We start from the raw sequence: 16,911 nt of genomic DNA, 5'->3' as shown, positions 1-16,911 counted from the left end.
AAAAAAATAATAACAATTCTGGTAAAAACACACAAATATAATCAGTGAATCCAGTGTGCACTAAGACCCAGAGAGAGAGAGTCATGATAGGTCATGATAGCATATGATGATTTATATGTGTGTCTGTGTAATATACACTAAAAAGTACTAATAAATACGGTCACTATATAGTTTTGAATATAGTAGAGTGTGTTTGGTCAGCTTTACATGCAGAAATACGAGATTCACTTGCCATCTTTTAGTTTGGTTAATAAGGATAATTAATGAGTTGCTTATAAAAATGGGAAAATGTGTTTGGTGTTGAAGTGAAAGTCATCATCTCAGGAATGATCCCAGCGTTTGCCAAACATACTCCAACTGCACAGAGATGAAGTACATCTAATGAAACATTGGCTAAATGCCATCGTATTTTCACTCATTTTTCACAGGCCAATGCATACATAATCACTATCAGTCGCACAATAATCAGCTTTTCAAAATATTGGAAAACTTCCGCTTCTTTGTTGTAATGTCATGCACACTGCTGTTCAAAATGTTAGGGTTGATATGATATAATGACAGTCGGTGTATTTTTTGAATAGGTATGGAAAGATTGTGTCCACCAAGGCTATTCTGGACAAAACTACCAACAAGTGCAAAGGTGGGTGAAGAGTGGCTTCATGTTCTCTTTAATTCTCAGTGTTTAACCTAAGCATTTGACACGGATGTATATGATTTTATGTGTTGATTTGTGTGTGTGTGTGTGTGTGTGTGCAGGCTATGGCTTTGTGGATTTTGACAGTCCTGCAGCAGCACAGAAGGCTGTGACGGCGCTCAAGGCCAGCGGGGTTCAAGCTCAGATGGCCAAGGTAGACTTCCCCAGAAAACCCCATTCAGCACATGAACCTCTGATTGTGTCTGAGACTTCAGCAGCGTGCAGAGGGAAGGTGGTGTGTGTTTACATGCCTTGAAATGTTGATTCTCAGAGCTGTCTCCCCTGATTCATCACGGTCTCCATGTGTTCACACCGCAGCGCTGCAGTTGAGAGTGCAGTCTCAGGCCTTCAAACTATTTAATAACTTCTCATACACACCAACAGAACACACACCAACTCATGTTCACTCTGTTATTTTTATAGAAAGTCTTGTATTATTATTTTTGACCCAAAATGAATTCTTTGCACATCGTGGTGAGCAGGAGAGACGTATTTCATAAACATTAATAATGTAAAGACTTGTAAACAGTGTAAAACACATTCACATGTGCATAGCACTATCACATACCTGTCGAGTAGACTCATGGACACAGGGCAAGCTTTGTGTTTGCCCATGAGCTTTGTTACCATTGGTTAGGTAATGTTTGGCAGGTTTAATCACACACACACACACACACACACACACACATCTTCATTCCCACTGATAAGATGAATTGACACATATTTGACTAGATATGTCTGTTGGCTGTCTGAATCTTTCCACTGGCACGTTTTGTGGCATTGTTTGCCATTTAGATGCAGTGTGTGTGTGTGTGTGTGTGTGTGTGTGTGTGTGTGTTATGAACGACTCTTTTGAAGTCGATCCCTCTGTGTCTCCCAGACTCCCTTTTGTACGACACGCGGGGAGTGTGCTAAGGTCACATGGAAACACACGCACACATTTCATTGAAAGAACAAACCGTAACCCTTCATTTTAATGTGATGTATTTACAAATGTTCCAAATGGAATAGCTACTTAATATCATTCTCGCAACTCAGTGAGCAATGTCTGTTACCTATTAAAAATACAAATAAGCTGTAAACATTTCCAGCAGAACTGAGAGGTCACATGACAACGCTGCATGTGAGTGGCATCTGTCATATTTCTAAGGACTCTAAATTATCAGCATGATCTGAACTTTGTTGTTAAACCGGTTTATACCCAATCTACTACATGCCTTCTGTTGTCTGATTAATAGTTCATACTCTAAGTTAAAGGCCTTTTTTATGTAAGAAAACTTCCATCTTTAGTCTTAATCTTTACTTATGTTTTCAGTTAATTTAGGACCAACTTTTATGTTGTTACTTATGTAAAAGAAGAACATTTATTGCACTGAAACAACTTTGCTTTACTTAATTTTTTTAGAAAAACCATATTCAGATGAGGAATATTTGTTTCTTCGTCTCTCAATCATCACTGTATTGCATTACATTATAGGCCTATGTTTTAAAATTACAGGACTTTAACCATAAAACTAAGCATTGAAATATCATCTTACTAAGCTATACAATTGGGAGATATAGTGACAATTTTGTGAGTAAATGGAAAAAATTGAATCTTTAGAATAAACATAATTTAAGTATCCAGATGAACAATTTTTTTTTTTTGGCTATTGCTAGAAATATATTCCAGAGACTTCAGACTGCTTTTGAGCTCCAGGGTCACATATATGATAATAAATAGTGTGTTTTTAAGTGGGACTTAACTTATAATGATTTGAAACTGTTTAAGCACTATTTCTGCCAGCTAAAAAATTTATAATTGCACCCTTGTATCAAAATGTGTTATGATTGAGTTTTTATCTCTATTAGTGTATTAGTACATTTTACTTTTTTTCTCTCTCTTTTTTTTTTTTTTACAATATACATTTCTTTAATCAAAATAGATGTATAGAAATATAGGAATGAAGGACAATGTAAAACTGCTACTGTAAACTTGTCACTCTGAAAAAGTAAAAACTGCTTTATATTTTTGATCAAATGTTTTACTGATTAGGTTATGTGTTTAATTCTAGCAACAGGAACAGGACCCTACCAACCTGTACATCTCTAACCTGCCCATGTCCATGGACGAGCAGGAGCTGGAGGCCATGCTCAAATCCTTCGGTCAGGTGATTTCCACACGGATCTTACGGGACGCCAGTGGAACCAGCAGAGGCGTAGGATTCGCAAGGTACTTTATCAATCATTCGAGCTGTGTGATCTATAAAACCGGGTGTGGAGGGACTTAAATTTACTGATGTTTTTGATTCGGTATTTTGACCTGAGTGCCATTTCTATATATCAGGGATGCACGATCATGATTTTTCTTTACCGATTCCGATACCGATTTTTTACAAGCAAACTGGCCGATTCCGATACCAATTTTTTACAAGCAAACTGGCCGATTCCGATACCGATACCGATTTTTTTTACAAGCAAACTGGCCAATTCCGATACCGATTTTTTACAAGCAAACTGGCCGATTCCGATACCGATTTTTTTACAAGCAAACTGGCCGATTCCGATACAGATTTTTTTTTACTAGCATACTGGCCGATTCCGATACCGATTTTTTACTAGCAAACTGGCCGATTCCGATACCGATTTTTTACAAGCAAACTGGCCGATTCCGATACCGATTTATTATAAGCAAACTGCCGATTCCGATACTGTTTTCCGATTTCCGTTTTTTTAATCTTTAAGCAACAAACAAGAAAGAAGGAAAGTGTGAATAAGCAAGATGTTTATTTGGTATTTAATTGGCCAAACTGGCTTTTGGCTATTAAAAACAATAACCATAACCATCTGAAATTAATGGCAGTAACTGCACAGTAAGTAGACTACATTTAATACAAACATAGATGGTACAGACATCAGCCTTTAGCTTTTGTTTTTGAATTGGGTTGAAACTACAGAGAACTGGCCTTAAATATAAAGATTAACTGTAACTATGTGATATTAAAGGCAACAACTGCATAGTTCTACAATCCAAACAACACAATCAACACACATTCAATAAGAGTTTTTTTAATCAGCATTCACTATTTTAGTTTTTACATTTGGTTTTTTTTAAGTTAAAAAAAAGTATTTACCAGTAAGACTAAATAAAAGTATGCTATATAAATACATTATTCCAAAATGTTAAAATCAAATAATGTTGGTGCGAATAAAACAAAGATGCAAAGTGTTTTATTCATCCAATAAAAAAAGGGTGATGATTCAAATCTATGTTTTTTTTACTTGAGCCAATGAAAAATAAATAACTATTGTCTCAAGTGTTAAAAAAGAAAAATATATATAGATGTGAATCATTACCCTAATTTTTTTTTAATTGGACGAATGAAACACTTTTTTTCAGTGTGCTACAGCAGGTGATTTTTAAATCCAATTACGTCGATGTAATTCTAAGGTAAAATAAAAATAATCATCCTATACAGAACTGACGTTTACTTCTGGCTTTTCAAACATGTATGCAAGTTCTACTTTACAAAAAAAAAAAAACATTCCAGTTTTGTCACAGTTTAGTCTGTTTCATTTCTCATCCAACACACAAGAAGTTGAGCTGAACATCCCTTCACTGTCTCCGCTTGTGGAGGGCGTGAACAGGTACAGTATGCTCGCGCAGGAAAGGGACTTTTAATTGTGCGTCAGTACACCAACGGCCACTTCCAGTGTTGAACGGCTGCCCATGTCCTGTGCACAGATTTCAAAATACTTCCACCCAAATGACATGATATCGAATTATTACAGTGTGCACGCAGGCGCATTTCCGGAAAAAAGCTGATTGCCGATTGCGTATTTTAAGCAAAAACCAGCCGGTTCCGATTTATGGCCGGTCAGCCAGTGCATCCCTACTATATATCCCCATAAACAATACCCTTTTAATTGTTTCTTTAATGTCTTTGTATAACAGGATGGAATCCACAGAGAAATGTGAAGCCATCATTCAGCATTTTAATGGAAAATATATCAAAACCCCACCTGGAGTGCCAGGTAGCTGAGATATCAATTATTTTAATTTATATAATAATTTTCATTATTAAATATGGAAGAATAAAATGTATGAATATTTAAAAACAAACTCTTGCTTCTTGCACTTCACCTGTAGTACCTACAGAACCGTTGTTGTGCAAGTTTGCTGACGGAGGACAAAAGAAGCGACAAAACCAAGCAAAGTACCTACAGAACGGCCGAGCCTGGCCTAGAGATGGTGAAACGGTATGAGAGCACTCTTTGTGACTTATACAGAGCTTGCACATTTTATATAAAATTTGTCATTTTCCTTTCCACGTTCAGGGAGGAATGACGCTCACGTATGACCCAGCGGCCTTACAGAACGGGTGAGTGCAAAGAGACTTCCTCGCACTCAGAGCCTGCTTTAACGGGTCTCATTTTAAAGTGCTTTAAATGAGTATTTCTCTTTACCATATTTATATATGTGCATATATAGTGCATATATATTTATATATGTTCTTATCCTCAGAAGACTTGGATTAAACCGCTGGATTCATATAGATTACTTTCATGATCTCTTTATGAAGGTTTTCATGCATCAATGTTTTGGTTTCATGGACTTTCATTCTACCAGGTTTCATTACAAATTCATTTGTTTGTGTATCAAAGTCCATTGAAAAGCTCATGGGTTTGGAGTGACAACATGAGGGTGAATAGATGATAGAATTTTCTTATTTTGGGGTGAACTGTCCCTTTAAGACTTAAATTACAGAAACATTGTGTTCTTCAAAATGACTTCCAATAGCTTTTTAAATTTACATATAATGTAAAAAAATGTGTTTCTCATGTTTCTTATTGTTTTTGCTCATTATTTTCAGGTTTTATTCTCCACCGTACAGCATCACTCCAAACCGAATGATCGCTCAGACCTCTCTGTCTCCATACATGCCCTCACAAGTACCATCCTACCAGGTGAGTAGCAATAAAGAGTTAGTTTAGCCAAAAATAAAAATTAGGCTGTGTTTTACTCACCTCTATGGCATCCTGGGTGTATATGACTTTCTTCTTTCAGACGAATCCAGTCGGAGTTATATTAAAAATGATCTTTGATCTTTCAAGCTGTTTAATGGCACTCAGCAGGTGTTGCATGCATCAGTCCAAAAGAAGTTAAATAAAAAGCGTCCGTCCTTAAAAAAAGGGGTGAACGATGTCCTCTCGTGGCGAATTGATGTAAGACATTTCTGTAAGACAAATATCCATATTCAAATGTAATGAATCACTTGAATCCAGCTTGCATCAGCAGTTATACACAGAAGCAGTTCCGGGAGCATGACGTATGTGGTGTGCTTTGCGCATCCGCCAGTGAGTCTCCTGAAATCCAACGTTTGTTTACAGGATCAATAGAAGTTTCCTTACTTTAGTTAAGGAAAACCAGTCTCCTCTTGACTTACATTGAAATCCTCCGACATTCTTCTTTACAAATCCTCGTTTTGTACTTCTCTAATTATTGACCATTGTTTTGATCCGCTGCGTTTCTGTGATCGTCACTTCTGAGCAGCACATGTGCAACGCAGACCTCATACGTCATGCTTCTGGAACTGCTTCATTTACAACAGTGAGCTCAAGCTAGATTCAAGTGATTATTAGTTTTTGAATATGGATACTTTTCTTACAAAAATGCATAGATTCGCTACAGGAGGCCTTTGTTAACCTTCTGGAGCAGTGTGAGATGCTATTTTTTTATGGATGGACGCTTTTTATTTAACATCTTTTGGACTGATGCATGCAACCCCCGCTGAGTGGCATTAAACAGCTTGAAAGATCAAAGACAATTTGTTATATAACTCTGACTGGATTCGCCTGAAAGAAGAAAGTCATATACACCTAGTATTCCGTAGAGTTGAATAAAACACAGCCTAATTTTCATTTTTGGTTGAACTAACCCATTAAGATAATGATATATATATATGATTTTATGCGTGTCATAATTGTGTTCAGTATGCAGTGATACAGCACTGTTTTCGTCCAATATTCTTGTGCAATATTCTTGAAAATATTTAAGCCATTTAAAAGGTATGAGAAAAATAGTTTTCAGTCATGTGACTGGAGCAAAAATTTGCTTCAAGCCAAGAATGAGAGAGAGATTTCTGGGCATATTTGCTTGCCTGTACATAGTATGTGTACCAATTCAGTTCTGTACCCACTAGTCAAGTGATTTAAAACACTCCTGTGGTTTCAAAAACACACACACACACACACACACACACGCACACGCACACACAAAAACAGAAGTTTATTTACAACGTGTTTTTGCAGCATTGAGTATTGTAGCCAATCACAGGCATCTCTGTTGAAAGCAATGGCCAGTCAGAGGTGTGGAAGTGATACAGAGTAAATTCGGAGTAAAAAAACTACAACAACAGCAAGTCTGTGTTGGATGAATATATTTATAAAAAAATATATTATATAAAAATATTCCCAAATATGTAATCCATTATTCTTTATTTATACTTGTTATACTTCTTCAGTACAGTACTAAAAAAAAAATTATAATAGTAATTTTATAATAAATTCAAAATCAAGAAAACTGGGGAGTGGAAATGGCAACTGAGTTAATGAGTGAATCCTCTGCTTCCATCTACTGGATTATAATGCTCATTTCATGTAATTGTCATCTTACAAGTCTTTGTTTTCCAACAGGATTTTTTGCACTTTTTTCCATGTAATCTCCATGAATGAAAAGTGAATCTTTAAAGTGAATTTTACTGCACAACTGTAGAGTTAAAAAAATTATAATAAAGGCTTTAAAATATTGTATAAGTATTTGGCGGGGATGGCTGTCTATATCACCTTTCACTCATTATGAGTTTGCATCCCTGTATTTGTATGTACAGTATATAGTTTGCATAATTAGGGGCCAAGCACCGAAGGTACGTAGGCACCTATTGTAATCTTCTTCTTCCACCGCAAGTCTATAGCTGCCCATAAAACCGATTGCGGGAAAGTTGTATATTTTGGCACACTGATAGAGGACAGTCCCAGCATCAACTATAGCAAATTTGAAGTCTCTAACTCCACTATCTAGCGCCACCACTTGTCCAAAATTTCAATATTTTTATGCTAATAACTTTTGAACCATAAGCCAGAAAATGAAAATTATTTTTCCCTCTGAATCATTGTCTCATGGTAAGCCGAATGAACCCCAAAATGCAAAAATCGCAAGGTTTATTTATTTCGCTATTTTCAATGTTTCGAAAAATCTATGTTTTTTAACTTGACCTAGACGGTTTGTCTGATTTTCACGAAAATTGGCTCAGATGATCTTCAGACAATGCTAGCAAAAAGTTATACAATTCAAGTTGATTCTTTCAATCGTATATTGAGACCAAGCTTGGTGTGTGTCATTCTTTTCCGTTCATCCATGACCTGAGACTACCTACAATGTTTTGGCGCAGCGCCACCTAGTGGTCAGGAGATATGAGAAATGCATATTTTTGCTTATAACTTCTGAATGGTTTGGTCAAAAATCACACAAATGGTCTCTTTAGATTCAGTGAGTCATGTCGAATGATATCCAATTGTCCAGTGTCAGCCATTTTAGGCGTTGGCCATTTTGAATTATGTTTTAAAATGCTGTATTTTTTGAATGCATTATTATATCATTACGAAAATAATTACAAAAATATTTGGCTCCATGCTCTGAAGATACTCAAAAAGTTTAGTGGCAGCGCCACCTTGTGGTCAAAAGTTATAATTAAATATCTAAAAAATGCTAATAACTTTTGAATACAGTAGACTATTGAAATGAAAATGGTATCCCTATATTCTTTGGTTCTTGTCGAAAACATTGATACCAATTATTTGAAACGGTTCTCATTTAGTGCATTAACAAATTTGCTGGAGGAATGGCAAAATGCATTTGAGCCTGTATATCAACAAAGCTTTGACATATTTGCACCAAACTTTGTACGTGTCATTGTCACCTCACACTGACAATGCCACATCAATTTGGTAACAGCGCCACCTATTGGTCAAGAGTAATAAACCATTAATTAACCATTAATAATTACAATTATAAAAATGCTAATAACTTTTTATTGCATTACTCTATTTCAATGAAACTGGTCTCAAAATATTCCCTGGCTTATGCTGACAACATGGATGTAAAATATGCCAGAGTAAGCTGAACTTCCTGTCCGCCATTTTGATTTATGTTGAAAACCTACTTTTTTATCTTCTCATAAACGTTGGTCTGATTTTCACCAAATTCGAATCAGATTATCTTCAGACTGTGCTGACAAAAGGTTATGGATTTTGTGTCAATAGACAAAACCGTTTTTGCATATCACAGCAACGAAATTGAGGCATGATAAAACTTTGTGTGTGCCATTGTCACCTCACACAGAACACACCAAAAAATTTTAATTACAGCGCCACCTTTTAGTCAAAAGTGGTAAGCATTTAATCATATTACTAGTGCTTGTATTTATGATTTTTCACCTATTTCAATAACAATCCTAAAATTGCTGTAATTACTCATTGTTGCATTTGGTGCCATGCTTAGCTCCTAAATTTGCCGGTGGAGTGCTTGGCCCCGTAATTGCTGCTTGCAGCTATATTTGTATACTAAATTTGGTTACTGTTTTAGTACATTCACATTTATTACAAATGTGGTAAAACTGTGGGCAGCAGAAGATAGCCTTGTTAGGCCCCTCAGGCGGTTCATGTGTCTGCTGGGACTCCTTGACTACATATGGTTCAGATAAATCATGTTTCATTGTCAAATTTCTGCTATTGCATTGAGTTTAGTCTCCTCAGCTTGAGTTATAATGGTTGATTGAAATGGTAAATGGTAAAATGCACTGCATTTATATAGCGCTTTCAACAGACCCCATGGCCATTCAAAGCGCTTTACAAGTTGCCTCACATTCACCCATTCACTCACTCATTCATACACTGACTGCTTTACTCCACAAAACCTTTTGTTAATTCACTGTTTCGCTCATTAGTTTTACAATTCCATGTCCTTAAACAGACTTGCTTGTTTGTCATTTCTAATTACCCATTTATTTGTGTTATTAGAAAATTTTAGGTCAATCCAGATTAAGTTTCATCTTTGTTGCAATAGTGATCTCAAGCTAAGTGTGTGCCAAAGCCGACAGCAGTCGGATGAAACACAGAGTGACTCACAACATGTGTTCAGTGAGAATATCAGACCGCAGTGACTCAGCTGAGCTGGGGCTTGTGGGAATTCTGACACCTTATTGAGTGCTGATGGATGAGCAGGCAAAAGAAAATAATGTACAGTGAGATCCTGTTGGTCTGGCACGCGTGCTCAAAAGGGACTGAACGGCCCATTAGAGCCGGATTACTGAGTAATGACGCCACAGCTCAGTCTGCTTGCGCCTAACATTTGTCTTATATGAAAAGTTACAAAAGAATATTTAATGGAGTAGCTCATCCAACAATGAAAATCATCATCAGTTCTTTGACAGCCGATGCCGATATCTTGAAAGCAGGGGGACCGATAGCCGATATAAAGCCCATATGATTTTTAAATTATTATTATTCATATTTAAGAAATTTGAAATCATTTGACAATGGATTAAAAAATAAATGTGTAAAATAAACATACTTATATTTAAGATGACAGTATTTATATAAATGTTTAATTAAAACAACAGGGCACTAAGTATTCTGGGACGTTTGTGTGCATTGGGAATCATATTTTTCAGATAAAGCCAGGGGCGCTCATTTTACAAACATCACACAGAGAAAATGACATGAATATGACAGTGGGCAAATGCATAAAGCAATGCATTATTTGACATCATGAGTTTAAAGTTTAAAGCATTTAATTCACACGGACCGATGGTCACACAGAGAACACAGCTGGATTCAACTAAGTTTGCAATGTTTGTGAAATTAAATGTTCATTAGCCATTCAAAGATTTGTTTAAATTATTTAAATGCGTATTTGTTTAATGCTGATGGCAAACGAGAAAGTATTATAATATTTGTCTTTCTATTACTAATAGGCCTAATATAATTAAATATAATTAAATTGTTATTATACCGTCTATATAGATTAATTCCTTAGTTTAACTGTTCTGTCTGATTATTAGACAGACTTCTGTCCGTATTAGAAAGAACTGTTAATGACAACAGTAAACCAGAGAGACAGTGTGAGCACCGTCAAAATAAAAGTCCCACATTGAACACATAGGCTGAAAGGGTCGATGCCAAAAGTTGAAAAATGGCGATATATCAGTTGACCAGTAGTCTCCAGTCAGTGGCCACATGATACTTCAGAAATCATTCTAATATGCTGATTTGCTGAGAAATACATTTTTCAAATGTTTTTAATTAATAGAAAGTTCAAAGGAAAATAATTTTTTTGTAATGGAAATATTTTGTAACATTCTAAATTAGTTTACGGTTCAATTTTATGCATCCTTGATGATTTAAAAATATTACATTTCTTTCAAAATATATATCTTAAAGACCTCAAATGTGACCCTGGACCACAAACCAGTCATAAGGGTAAATTTTTGGAAATTGAGATTCAAACATCATCTGAAAGCTGAATAAATAATAACAATGTATTGATTTGTTAGGAAAGGACAATATTTGGCTGAGATACAACTATTTGAAAATCTGGAATCTGAGGGTGCCAAAAAAATCTAAATATTGAGAAAATTGAATTAAAAATTATCCAGATTAAGCTCTTAGCAATGCATATTACTGTTTTGATATATTTACTGTAGGAAATTTACAAAATATCTTCATGGAACATGATTTTTACTTGATATCCTAATGATATTTGGCTAAAAGGAAAATAGTTAATTTTGATCCATACGGTGTATATTGTTGGCTATTGCTACAAATATACTCCAGCGACTCAAGACTGCCTTGTTGCTCCAGGGTCACAATTTTTTTAAATGTAGTGTATAAATCACCTTTAAAGGATATGCAAACATGACAGATGCAAACCCCAACCCGTTCCAGTCCCAATTAGCATCTGGCGTCAGATGAGCAGAATATGGACCCAAACGCACGTTGGAAGAGCTAGTTAAAAGTGGCTGTTATGATGCATTTTGACTATTTTGCTAGTGGCTGCATGGTGATTTTGGATTTGGAGAAACTACTAATGGGGCAAAATGAAAATTTTGAGCTGAAACCAAAAACTGAAGGCAAATTTAATTCAATGTGACATAAAACAAGCTGTTTGACGTCTTCTGTGGATGAAGCACTGATTGAGATGCCACACACATGGCAGGAAGTTGATTTAATGATCTAGGAATCCTTGTAAGTATCGGTTAAAAATGATAGCTATAAGCTGACAGGTTGCCTGTATTTTATCCACAGTGTCACTGACGTTTAATTCACTCAGTGATTTGAAAATGATGGGTTGATTGATGTGCAATGCTTCTGTCTCTGTCCTCAGGTGCACAGCCCGTCCTGGATGCATCATCAGTCGTACCTCATGCAGCCCACCGTAAGTGCTCACATATGAGCTCACATATCATTTTGCAGGGAACTTCACATAAAAGTTTCCAAGCAGCTGCTGTTTTTATTTAGATTTATTTTTATCTTAACTATCGTAGCAAAAGAAGCACGTACTATGTTGGTTTGGATATAACAATCACCTTTGATTTCTGAGCATCTCTGTCTCTGTAGGGGGCCGTTCTGACTCCAGCTATGGATCACCAGATGTCCATTCAGCCCACGTCTATGATCGGACCCCTGACCCAGCAGCTCGGTCACCTGTCGCTCGGCAGCGCTGGCACGGTTGGGGCCTATTACCATCAATTTAGAGTTTGTCCTCTCAGTAGAACCTAATTACCATCAAAACATGACGGGAAAATATTATATGTATGACTATTTATTTTGCCCTGCAGTATATACCTAACGCAGCTATGCAAGGATCGTATATCCCTCAGTGCACCCCAGTGCCTCCCTCTACTGTTACATTAGAGGTATGACCAGCCTTGGGCCACACACGCTGCTCTGAATGCTGGACACGGCCGTTTTGAAGATTTGATGCATTCTCGTTTTTGTCACGCAGGAAAACAGTGGACAGCAGCAGCAGCTTTCCATGGAGACGCCTTCAGAACACACTAATTATTCCTATCAGCACAGCAAATGAAGCTACGGTAAGACAAGAAACCAAACATGTGCTGTCTCTTTCAGAAGCAGACAGCTTGCATATAATAAACTACTATCAATTCACAGATTTTATTATAACCAGTATTTGAGTCAAAACCAACTTATGGTTGATAATTTATGTATTAACGTGTAATTAATTTGTAGTGTTGTAGAACATCTTCTCTAAAATTCCTTTAAAATTACACGTTCAAAAGTTTGGGATCAGTAAGATTATGTTTTTTAATGAATCTCTTATGCTCATCAAGATACAGGAAAATAGATCATATAATACATATGTATCCTTGCTGAATGACAGTAAAGATTCATTTAAAAAAAAAAATAATAATAATAATAATAAATTTACCAACCCCAAAATTTTGAATAGTACTTTATATTGTAACACAACATTTTTATTTTAAATAAACAATGTTCTTTGTAACTTTTTATTCATCAAAGATTCCTTGAAAAAGTTTCACAGGTCCCAACAAATATTTTACAAAATGTATTCAACAGAAAATACGTAATTGCTTTTTGCTTGGCTTTGCTTCTTGTCTAGCAGCTGTAGACTTGTGCCATGTCTCTCCTGTATATATCGGTGACTTGTACTATGTCTCTCCTGTATATATCGGTGACTTGTGTCATGTCTCTACTGTATATATCGGAGACTCGTGTCATGTCTCTCCTGTATATATCGGTGACTTGTACTATGTCTCTCCTGTATATATCGGTGACTTGTGTCATGTCTCTCCTGTATATATCGGTGACTCGTGTCATGTCTCTCCTGTATATATCGGACACTCGTGTCATGTCTCTCCTGTATATATCGGTGACTCGTGTCATGTCTCTCCTGTATATATCGGTGACTTGTACTATGTCTCTCCTGTATATATCGGTGACTTGTGTCATGTCTCTACTGTATATATAGGTGACTTGTACTATGTCTCTCCTGTATATATCGGTGACTTGTGTCATGTCTCTCCTGTATATATCGGTGACTCGTGTCATGTCTCTCCTGTATATATCGGTGACTCGTGTCATGTCTCTCCTGTATATATCGGTGACTCGTGTCATGTCTCTCCTGTATATATCGGTGACTCGTGTCATGTCTCTCCTATATATATCGGTGACTCGTGTCATGTCTCTCCTATATATATCGGTGACTCGTGTCATGTCTCTCCTGTATATATCGGTGACACGAGATATATCGGTGACTCGTGTCATGTCTCTCCTGTATATATCGGTGACTCGTGTCATGTCTCTCCTGTATATATCGGTGACTCGTGTCATGTCTCTCCTGTATATATCGGAGAATCGTGTCATGTCTCTCCTGTATATATCGGAGAATCGTGTCATGTCTCTCCTGTATATATCGGTGACTCGTGTCATGTCTCTTCTGTATATATCGGTGACTCGTGTCATGTCTCTCCTGTATATATCGATGACTCGTGTCATGTCTCTCCTGTATATATCGGTGACTCGTGTCATATTTGTCCTGTATATATCAGTGACTTGTGTTTTGGTCCCAGGTCCTCTGGAGGTGCTGCTCCGCGCTCTGGACACTCGGGGTTTACCACAGACAGAGTCCCAGAGCAATCCGGATCTTTTGTAGGACATCACTCATCTTTTGTTCGACTCCTCTCTCTCTTCAGGAGTCACTCAGCCAACGGCGGGAGACTGTGCAAAAGAGCTAGCAATCTTTCATCTATTTTGATAACAAAACCAAAAAAAAACAAAACAAAACAATGCTGATTAAAAAAAGGGTAAGGCAAACACAATGTGTTCTTTTATGCACAAAATGGCAAATTCTTATTTTTAAGTACTAATTCTTTAATATGGGAGGATAAAAAAAGAAAAAGTTAAAAATGAGAATTTTGTTTGTAAAATATGCAACTTTTTTTAAAAATTCTTTTTTTCTTATTTTTTTTTGTCAGCAGCAGTAAGATATTTTTGTACAGATTAATATGCAAACAGTGCGTTTTGTTTGTCCTCTTTTAGAATTTGTTGTTTGATATTTAGGTGTTTTGTTAAAAACATAAAAACATTTAAAGCCACTTCTTCTTCATGCTGCACCATTTTAAGAATCTTCCAAGAAATAGTGATGAAATCACTCTAATTCAATCTTCACAGACAATCATTAACTTATTACTTATTACAGAGTTTGGTGCACAATAAACCTTTGTCTTCAAGCTCATATAAAATATTAGATGCAGAAATAGCAATTCTCCAGTCATGTGTGTTTTCTTTTTAATTAGTAATGAAAATTAATCTGAATTTTATTAAAAGGTATTTTATGAGGAACATTTTAAATCGAATGATTACCTGTGGAGCAGTTTGTGCTTGACATTACAGTATTCAGGATCAAATCCTTTTTATTGCAAATTGAAATTTTTTAAAATAAATTATTTTATATTTCTGTATCCTCTTGATACTGTAGCTAAAGTAAGAGATAAAACTGATTAAGTATTTTTATACAGTAATGAAATCAAATATGGCTGGTTTTTGTGTCTAAATGTGCATGGTAATAATGCACATATGGGCTCCATTGGGTTACAGTACAGGAGTTTCGAGGAAGTGACTTTAAGTGCTTTGTTAATATCAAAAATAGTTCATAAAAGTGATGATAACACATGACTTGATGAAGTTTCCCAGTACCACACTGCTATAACTCTATAATATTTCTCTTCGTGCTGTAGTTAAGCAGAAATGTGTCATTTAAGAGTATAAATCAATCCATCAAACACCTGCAGTAGGAGAATATAATCATGAAAAGGGAAGGAAATCAAGGCATTTGGTTTCTATCTGGCTTACTTTTTATGCAGGTTTTGTAGATTATGAATTAAAAACAAGAATCATAGTATCAAGTTTATTTTTACTACCATATTGACATTCTTTATTTCCATTCTTCTTAATAATCCAATAATCCACAAGTGATCCAGTCCATCAATGATCGAAGAGAAAAGCTTGCTGGATGTGTTTCATCTTTTGTCTTCTCCAGATGTTCACTGATGGACTGGAGTGCTGTGGATTATTGTGATGTTTTATCAGCTGTTTGGACTCTCATTCTGACGGCACCCATTCACTGCAGAGCATCCATTGATGAGACACTGATGCAATGCTACATATCTCCAAATCTGTTCCCAAGAAGAAAGAAACTCTACTATATCTTAGCTTTTTCAGATGTTTTGTAAAACAAGACCAAGAAGCTGTTTTGCAGTGTGTCAGGTCGCCATGTCTTCATCAGCTTGTGTGTTATCGTGGCTTTGGTTCTGTGCAGTGCAGAGATTTGTAGAAATAACTTCCAAATGGTGCTGGGGTTATACATGAGACATGTATAGCAGGAGAAACGATTATATGGAACAGACGTTTAGGATCGAGAAGGACAGAAGCAGTTCTTCAGCGTGTGTAGTCACTTTCTTCCTTCATGCTGCTGTTTTTTTTTTTTTTATGATTTGTTTTCACTGATGTGTTTTGTTTTATCTTCTGTGAGATTAGCTGTAGTGTTTGGGCAACGCTTTACTTTCTGAAAACTGTTTCGATGATGAATTTGTCTGGTTGTGTGTGTATCGGTTGCTGTTCCTTTTTAAATCCCAGATTAATAGGATTGTTTTTTTTTGTTTGTGTGCAAAGGAAAGACTTTTTCTTGATTTTCTTTAATGTTCTTCTCTGTGCTGTTTGTTGTTTTACTTGAAATGTACTGTCTTGGTCAATCACGATGCACTTCTAAAAGAGTTTGAATATCCAAAATTATTATTATTTTTTTTTGTATCATTGATGAAAAACACCTACATATGTTATAAATGTCTTTACACTCTTAAGAATAAAGGTGCTTCACAATACCATAGAAGAACCTTAAATGGTTCCATTAAGAACCTTTAACATCTGAAGAACCAGAAAGCTTCTTTTTTGGTTCTTCAGATTATAAAAAGCGAAGAAAGAGATGGTTCTTTAAAGAGACTTAAACCGAATGGCATCGCTGTGAAGAACTGTTTAAAGCACTTTTATTTGTAAGAGAGTAGAAGAATCACTCTTCTGTAGGATAGAAACACAAGGGCTTATGTTATAACACTAAAGGCACGGGATGCAGTTCTTACTTC

At 36.0% G+C, this 16,911-nt stretch overlaps 2 protein-coding genes across 4 annotated transcripts in view; both read left to right on the top strand.

Annotated features, from left to right (window-relative positions):
* LOC127968149 (RNA-binding motif, single-stranded-interacting protein 2) overlaps positions 1-14,557 on the top strand; it is a 53,797-nt gene extending 39,240 nt beyond the window's left edge. For 2 of the 3 annotated variants that reach the window (XM_052569095.1, XM_052569096.1), the window contains exons 3-14: positions 582-640; positions 757-848; positions 2,749-2,906; positions 4,629-4,708; positions 4,824-4,933; positions 5,012-5,055; positions 5,548-5,641; positions 12,117-12,167; positions 12,350-12,460; positions 12,571-12,648; positions 12,738-12,825; positions 14,344-14,557. In XM_052569095.1, the coding sequence (XP_052425055.1) occupies positions 582-640; positions 757-848; positions 2,749-2,906; positions 4,629-4,708; positions 4,824-4,933; positions 5,012-5,055; positions 5,548-5,641; positions 12,117-12,167; positions 12,350-12,460; positions 12,571-12,648; positions 12,738-12,818 (958 nt within the window). In that variant the 3' untranslated portion in view covers positions 12,819-12,825; positions 14,344-14,557. Of the gene's footprint in view, positions 1-581; positions 641-756; positions 849-2,748; positions 2,907-4,628; positions 4,709-4,823; positions 4,934-5,011; positions 5,056-5,547; positions 5,642-12,116; positions 12,168-12,349; positions 12,488-12,570; positions 12,649-12,737; positions 12,826-14,343 lie in introns of all 3 variants that reach the window. The other variant, XM_052569094.1, reaches the window with a different exon arrangement.
* On the top strand, positions 12,834-14,426 carry LOC127967928 (uncharacterized). The gene is made up of 2 exons (XM_052568700.1): positions 12,834-13,709; positions 13,743-14,426. Exons 1-2 carry the CDS (start codon positions 13,392-13,394, stop codon positions 14,424-14,426), a joined length of 1,002 nt encoding a protein of 333 aa, XP_052424660.1. The 5' UTR covers positions 12,834-13,391.
* Positions 14,558-16,911: the final 2,354 nt, after the last annotated feature.

This window comes from Carassius gibelio, chromosome B11 (assembly GCF_023724105.1).
Source record: "Carassius gibelio isolate Cgi1373 ecotype wild population from Czech Republic chromosome B11, carGib1.2-hapl.c, whole genome shotgun sequence".
In the NCBI taxonomy this organism is placed as follows: domain Eukaryota; kingdom Metazoa; phylum Chordata; class Actinopteri; order Cypriniformes; family Cyprinidae; genus Carassius; species Carassius gibelio.
This window is presented reverse-complemented; position numbering and strand designations above follow the sequence as displayed.